The 8,420-nt window shown below is 33.7% G+C and overlaps 1 protein-coding gene across 1 annotated transcript; it reads left to right on the top strand.

The window, feature by feature from the left end:
* The first annotated feature begins 1,110 nt into the window (after positions 1-1,110).
* On the top strand, positions 1,111-4,665 carry LOC131153116 (two-component response regulator 24-like). The gene is made up of 3 exons (XM_058105180.1): positions 1,111-1,129; positions 2,010-2,305; positions 4,330-4,665. The coding sequence occupies exons 2-3, from the start codon at positions 2,036-2,038 to the stop codon at positions 4,513-4,515; spliced, it is 456 nt and encodes a 151-aa protein (XP_057961163.1). The 5' UTR covers positions 1,111-1,129; positions 2,010-2,035; the 3' UTR covers positions 4,516-4,665.
* Positions 4,666-8,420: the final 3,755 nt, after the last annotated feature.

Genomic DNA, 8,420 nt, shown 5'->3' with positions numbered 1-8,420 from the left:
ATCTTGACACACTCTTGGCATGCAAGTTTTTGAGCATAGTGTATATATAATTAAGAAGAGAATTGAAAGAGAGAATGGAGAAAGTATGTACATTCAAATTCTATAATTTTTAATCTCAAGGGCCTTCTTATGAAGACCCTACTAACTTAAGCATTGGAGTATTTTCATTTTTATTTTTTTCAAAATTTGGCTTTGTTCACCCTTTACATTAATCTTTATAAGAATTCATTGAATTGAGTGCACAATTATTATCCACAATTGAGATGTCATTGATATGCTTACTAGGACAATCACTCCTAAGCTGATTTTTGCATTAATGATATCATATATACATTCATGCACGCTAAATAAATCTATATAATCTGTTAATACACGAGTTTCATATGAAAAATGAAGAAAAATCAAATGGGACCTATTACAAAATGCAATATTACAACAATGCATTTTATCTTATTATGAACTAGGCGTAGATCATAATTTTAAAAAAAATAAGTTTTAAAGTATAAATAAAAGAATCAACATCTTAAGAAAAAAGTTGACAGTACTATATCATTAATGTGCAAAATGATAAGGCTCACATCTATTGCACCACAGCATTGATAAGAGGAGTTAATTTAATATGCTTGGACATGGTTCTTTCTTGCAACCAAATTAAATTTTTGGGTTGAATTAAAGGAGAGGAGGAGAAAAAAGTGCTTCTTTCATTTTTCTAGGTCCTATATATTAATCTTTGTTACTTTTCAAATGTTCCAACTCATGGAAGGATGATATCTGAGGGATTGTCTGAACTCTGAGAAAAGTTAGATATTCTGGATTCTGCTTGCATCACACTGGACTTAAAAGAAGAGAAAAGAGGCTGATTGCGTTATCAACTTCTCTGTAATTTTCCTAGCCTGCCTTATTTTCTCTAAGTAATCCCATCTCTGAAACTCATCAACTGCTTTGCTTGCCTCACTTTTACATAATTATACGGGCAGAGATATCAGCTTTGCCTGGGCAGGCAATCGGCGGCTGCAGCTTTATAGGCTTCCTCTGCTTATATAAACCTACCTTGGTAGACGAAGACATTGTAAAAAAGAAAAAAGCATTAAAAAAAAAACCCATTTAGTCTTTCCTATCAATACAACAGGTATTCTCTATCTATTCCTTTTTAGGGTTTCTCAATTGTGGAATGACATTTCTTTTTAATTTAAATTCCTTTTTAGGGATTTTTATGAATGGAATAATACTTCTTTTGAATTTGCCGTTGGAACCTTGCTAGTTCGATCGCTATATTTAATACTAAAAACTAGAGGTATACGTGTTGGCTAGCGGCCTTAATTTGCTCTATGCATGCAGTTTTCTGTTTGTACGTACATCCGTTATTATATGATTGGATAGGTCGATATTTGTTTTAAAAGTGATTGACCGCACTTGAATTTATCGTACCTCGAGATTTCAATCATCGTTCAGTTTACTTTTAAATGATTTTGTCGTATTATGTTTTTGGAAAATGACTAAATGATCGGCTCTATAAAAATTTGATTGTTTGGGATAAATTCTCCTAACGCCCTGTTTCTCACGATAATTATCATATTTCATTCTCTTACCGTTTCATATCTCATGATATATATATAAAATTTTTAACTCAATAGTAATGAGTTGCATTAATTACGATAAATATCATATTTCATGTTCGAACTTTAAATTTCAATTTAAGTGGATTTGGATAAATTTTAATTCAATTTGGTATTACATTTTATCCAAATTTAATACAAATGTAAATCTTAAGGATTTTCCCAAAATAGGGTAAGTGCAATTTTTTTTTCTTTTAATTTTTATTCTATGCTCTAGCCCTTAACTTGCAAAACAAACGCACCCTTAGAGATGGACTTGAATGTCATTTTATTTCCCCTCTCCCTAGCTATATATACTTTTCAGCCTTGCTGATATAATTTAATTACTGTATTAACACATAGGAGTATAAGTATTTGTTACGCAAATTTTTATGTCTGCATACTGAAAAAAAGGCCACAGAAGGGAAGAGAATACAAGGATGTTTGGAGGAAAAGGTTCCAGCAGTGTCTCGTCAAAGAGTGGTGAGCAAAATGCAAAGGCTGGTGGTGGCAGAAAGTTGTCTGCGCTCATTGTTGACGATGACCGTGTGCTTAGAAGGATTCACAAGGTGCTCCTTAGCAAACATGGATTCAGCATTGTCCATGTGGTTGAGAATGGAAAGGAAGCTGTTGACCTGTACAGTGCAGGGGCTGCTCAGTTTGACGTCGTTTTTATGGACATGGACATGCCTGTAATGAATGGGCTCGAGGTAAATCAATATTTCAACCTGAATACTTACTTTTATCTGCTAAAGACTATTTGGGTACCTTGGATAGGCCTTTCGTAATTAAAGTTGTGTTAATATTAGTCATTTCAAAAGTTCCTTTGGAGAGTTTTTTAGGAAGCTAAATAATTTTGCTTAAGCTTTTATGTTATTATTGCAGTCTTCAAATCTTAAATCCAACTTTCTAAAAAAGGCAAATATCCTAAAGAGTCGTCATTTTTTTTTAGAGTTTAGACAGTAAAAGATTGCACAACCCACAGTGTAATTAATCCACGACCGGAACTGCTTGAAAGCAAGAATTTATCATTCAGCAACTCATTGCACTCTACATTTAAGCTGGGTTTGAACTTCACCAATCACTTCTACCTGCGTATCAAATCCTTTTCACAGTAATTATTCAATGTACTCGTGATATTTTATTCCTCTCACAGTATTGAGTGAAACTTGCTATATATGCGAGCATGAAAGAGGAGTCACACACTTTATATGTATATTTATAAATTTTAAGTTTACTTTGAAAGGATAAGTATTGTGTTCTTCGTCAGAAGGGACAATTGTAATGAGTTGTAAACACAGACAGGCAGGACAAAATTGTTGCTGTAGTGCACAAATCAATGTATAAAAGAAGTTGAAGTAGCTGTTTCCATGTCCTTTTCCTTTTTTTGTGTTTTGTTTCTTTGCTTTCTTTTATTTTTTCTGTTGTCACACTTACATTTTACTATTTGAATATGATACTAAATATTGCATGTGCAATATGTTTTTGCTTTCTACAAAATCAGTTAGATTTTTGCATTCTATAGTTTTTTTTTTTTTTTCTAGCCCGGGACTGCAACGACCAACGCGCCACTTTCGACACTATGGTGCGACACCAAACTTGGGGGGTGAAAGCCGCCCGCCCATTGATGCACTCCTGGTAATTCACCATGAGCGTAATGCCTCAAGGGGGAATCGAACTCCTGACCTTGGGGCCACCAAAGTCACAAGCAGCCCTTAAACTTTGCTTTAAAATATTTTAAAATGTGTAGCTTAATAAATTTTTATATTTTTTATTATTTAACAAATTAATGTGTATATTGGGTATTTTTAAAAAGTGACAGCTAAGTAGAAGAATATGCTAGCGAGTGGAGATGCACGATATTGTGTAATGCTTTTTCATTTCTTTTTTGTATAAATGTGTATATTGGGTATTTAATCTATTAGAAATATGTGTATTTAACTAAAACGTATAATTTTTTTTTTTTGTTGCTCTTATGGTAGTACTGAAAATTATAACTATTATATAAGAGTGATTGCAAGTTGTTGCGCATAATATGATCTAGTAATTTTTTAGGTTGAAAATATTTATTAGTCACAAACTAGAAAAAGTTAATGTTTGCGTCATAGATTATTGTCTATTAAACGAGATTTGTCCTACAATATTCTGTGCATAAATGCATATATACATGTGTGATAATTAAGAGATTTTGCAAGTGTTGTGTATCATATTTGAGAAGTTTAAAATTAAATATTATCATTTATGAATGTATGTTAAGTTTAAGTTTATCAATGACTAGATACATTCATGTTTGATTCCATTGAAGTGATTGGCTCGTATCATAAATTCAAATTGAACCATACTTCTAACTTGTATGTGCCCAAATTCTAAGGAGATATCTTATAATTACCTTTTATTTGGAAGATATTGAATTTGAATGCATATGGACGTGAATAAAATGTAACACAATTTTATTTAAACTCACAAAATGTTAAATTCAAAATTCGAAATTGGAAAAAACTTTAAAGGAACGAATTTTTTACACAAAACTCGGAACCATCAATTGTAAAATGTCAAGTTAGTGCTTATCCCGTGTCATATGATTTAGTACAAAAATCTAATAAAATATGGGTAGCTCGATAATTTAATAAATTCAAATATTAATATAATTATTTTGTTAAAAGTGGATTGTAAATTCCTAAAAATAAAAAATAAAAAATAAAAAATTCCTTCTTACAATTATTTTTCATGGCAGGCAACTAGAAGGCTGCGAGGCATGGGCGTGGATACCATGATTGTGGGAATCACTTCGCGCGCTTTAGACGCTGAAACACAAGCCTTCATGGGAGCAGGTCTCAATTCTTGCTATGTCAAGCCATTAACTACCGAAATGATCTTGCCCGTCATCCATCAACTCCAAAGCAACTATGCATTTGCCTAATGAAGTTTTAAATAAATAAAAGTCATGATGGCTTTATCACCAAGCTTTTATTTTATTTTCTATGCTTCTTATTGTGTTTCTTGTTTTGGGCAACCAAAATATATGACAATTAATATATTTTTCAAGGTATGCGAGGATGCGCTTCTCCAATTGGTTGTGTATTATTTTAAATTTTCATTTGCCACAACATGCTAGAGGGTCATCGTCTATCGAAGATGAAACTCTGGACCACCGCAGTTTAGATGGCGTGCTCATATTAATGAAAAATGTATGTAGGAGTGAGAAATGGGTCAAATATATATTGTCAGAATCAACACTAACTTGTTATTTACTTGGATGCTATTTGATGACCTAACTGATTATTACTAGTTAATTAGTCGTCCACATGTGCTTAAGTCGATGGAACAGGTAATCATGGTTTGCACAACTATGAGTTTGAAAGTACGATTAGAAAATGAGAATGTACTAGCGCTCTTGGAAGTCAAACGACTAATCAATACTCATATCCTTTAATGTTATTCATTTGCTGTCTTTCTAAATATTGAACACTCTTGCATAATAGAGATTGCCCTAACCTTTAGGAATTATAAGAGCATGCATGCACCAATATAGCTCCCATACGAGTCAACAGTTCTAATTAGGCTTGAGTGTACATGTATTTGTTCCTTTAGATGTTAATCCTATAAAAGAGGAGCGGTGCATCCTACAGATGTTAGTCTCGTAGATGAGTGGACTCCCATGGTTTCATACTCTTTCCCATGGTTGAGTAATAGCTCCTAGTTGGACCTTTGAGTCAAACTAGTGTTCACCTATATGTATCAAGTCCACTTATGAACTCTTTAATTCTCAATATTAACATATTTCTCTCAATTTTTCAAATAATATGATCATTTGTTGATCCTATAATGGCACTCAAGATGGAGGGTAAATAGGGCGATAAAATTGTATCCGTTTAAAGGCTTTAAATAAGAAATTGGTTTCTTAGCATGTTTGTTTGATTAAAATCCTTTTGTTAAATAGTCAAATAATCATAGAATTAGTATAGATGATACAAAGCTAAGATATGGAAAGTAAATAAACCACCTCGCAAAATAGAACTAAACAAGATTTTATAATGATTCAATCATTTGTGACCTACATTCACTACTCAAGCAAACTTACTTGAGATTTTTTTCTAAGCTTTTCAAATAAATCAAAGCACATTGAGTGGCTCACAATTCAATAGGACAACTTGTCCTTTATAATTTCCTCTCTTCCTTTGCTTTGGCTAAAGCCTATTACTATTAACCTTGCACTTCAAGCAACCTTCTCTTTTTTCAAACAACCCACCCTTTCAAAATCAATTAGAAATGAACAAGAATTATTAGGTTCTTTTCTAAATCACTTAGAAATATTCTTAATAAGAAATCTGTGGTACTAAAGATGGTACGGTTGTCTCATCATCTTGACAAGAATAAATATAATACAATGAGTATAATGATCAGAAATACAAATATTTGAGGATATTTTTTTGGAGGATCTTCAAAAAACTTATCATATGACAATATGTATTATGATTTACTTACATTTAAACTAAGCCTAAAATTTATAGTACATGATGTAGGGAATTAATACGAAATTCCCAAATCCTATGAGAAACAATCCACGCCAAAGAAAAATAATCACATGCACAAGACAATATTTACGTGGTTTGGCAATTTTGCCTACATCTACGGAGTTGTAGGGATTTCACTATGATCAGGAAGAAAAACAGAGAGTGCAGCTATACAATGTTTTCTCTCTCACTCTCAAAATGATGGCCAAACCTAATCACCAAAAAAACAATAGTTTTATATGCTCCACACAGGGTTCCCCATGGACTAATCTTTAGGATAGAAATCTCTTACTAAAAAAAATCACGTAGCATTAATTCGAGTCAGGTCATCATCAAGATCAAAGACAATTAGGCTCCACAAAGCCCAACAAATCTCCCACTTAGAGACTAGTTCAATCACCAACATCAACCACAATCCCTCATCCCTACAACTCATCCTCCTGTCCTCAAGCTAGAAGACAACCTGAAGCTACACATAGCTTCAGCTTCTCAATAGTGAGTCAACATGTTTGTCGGGTTCTTAGATCAACCAATCTTCTCAAGTATTACTAGCTTATCTTCGACAAGGTAACGAATAAAGTGGTATTTTGTCTATATATGCTTCAACTTTGAATGAAAAGCCAAATTTTTAGCAAGAAATATTGCACTATGACAGACACTATGTAGAATGTTCATCTCCTGCTTCTTACCCAATTCATCTAAGAAGCCATGTAGCCAAATCATTTCTTTTCCAATTTTAGTTGTTGCAACATACTCAACTTCTATAGTAGACAAAGTAACAATATTTTGCAGATTTGAAGCCCAAGATATAGTTGTACCACCCAGAGTAAATACAAACCCCATAGTGCTCTTTCTACTATCATTATCACCAGCAAAATCAGCATCTACATAACCCTACAGTTTCAAACTTGCACTTGTGAAGTAAAGACATGTATCTGATGAATCCCTCATATAACTCATAATCCACTTAACTGCCTCCCAATACTACTTTCCTGGCCTACTTATGAATCTACTCACAACTCCCACTGCATGCATAATGTCTGGCCTTGTACACACCATGACATACATTAAGCTACCAATACTGAGGCATAGGGCACCTTGCTCATATGATCCCTTTCTTCTTCTGTCTTCGGTGACTGTTATTTGCTTAGTTTGAAATGACTACCCAAGGGTGTGCTCACTGGTTTGGCTTCGTTCATGTTAAACCTACTGAAAAATTTCTTCACATACTCTGATTGTGAAAGTTTCAATGTACCATTAGCCTTGTCTCTAATGATTCTCATTCCAAGGATTTGCTTTACAGTTCCTAAATCCTTTATTGCAAATTATTTTGACAATTGCTTCTTCAGATTGTTAATCTCCTCAATGCTAGACTCTGCAATGAGCATATCATCTACATACAACAATAAAATGATGTAAGAATTTCCAAAGAACATAACATAGCAACAATGATCAATTTCACATCTCTTGAACCCAATTCTATGTATAAAACTGTCAAATTTCTTGTATCACTATCTAGGAGCTTGTTTTAGGTCATACAAGCTCTTTCTCAGTTTGTAGACTAGATTCTCTTGTCGCTAGATAATGTACCATTTTGGCTGAATCATGTAAATGTCTTCCTCCAAGTCACCATGAAGGAATGTCGTCTTCACATCTAACTGCTCAAGATGTAGGTTTTCTACAACCACCATTCCCAGTACCAGTCTAATTGTTGACATCTTCACAACTGGAGAAAATATTTCTATGAATTCAATGCTCTCCTTCTGCTAGAATCCTTTGACAACTAATCTGGTCTTGTACCGCTTGCTACCATCATGCTCATTCTTTATTTTTTATACCCACTTATTGTGCAAAGTCTTCTTCCCTACTGGCAATTCAGTCAATTCCCATGTCTGATTCCCCAACAAGGAATTCATCTCCCACTTGCTTGAATTTTCATCCTACAAGGCTTCATCATAACACTCTAGCTCACCACCATCAGTCAACAGGAGATAATTTAGAGTAGGTGAATAATGTTGTGGAGGTCTAATGGTTCTGGAAGATCTACGAACCACAATTACAGGTGTACTCTGATCTACCTGTGATACTACATTCTCCTTATCCTCTTCACCCCTTTCCTAGACAGTACTTTCATTCAACTCATCTAAGTTAAAAAACTCATATTTCTTCTTATCTATTTCTGTGACATCTGGCACTGCAGTTGACCTGTCCTTGTACATAACCTGTTCATTACATATCACATTTCTACTTCTGATGATTTTCTTGTTTTGTTCATCCCAAAACCGATAGCCAAGTTTCTCATCACCATAGC

This window comes from Malania oleifera, chromosome 4 (assembly GCF_029873635.1).
Source record: "Malania oleifera isolate guangnan ecotype guangnan chromosome 4, ASM2987363v1, whole genome shotgun sequence".
In the NCBI taxonomy this organism is placed as follows: Eukaryota; Viridiplantae; Streptophyta; class Magnoliopsida; order Santalales; family Ximeniaceae; genus Malania; species Malania oleifera.
Note: the sequence above shows the minus strand (reverse complement) of the source record. Positions and strands in the feature narration are given on the sequence as shown.

What these genes read in the sequence shown, in the direction of transcription:
- LOC131153116 (XM_058105180.1), top strand. Translation starts at nt 2,036, where the DNA reads ATGTTTGGAGGAAAAGGTTCCAGCAGTGTCTCGTCAAAGAGTGGTGAG. An exon ending in CTGTAATGAATGGGCTCGAG is followed by an intron (nt 2,306 to 4,329) that starts GTAAATCAATAT and finishes TTTTCATGGCAG; the next exon opens with GCAACTAGAAGGCTGCGAGG.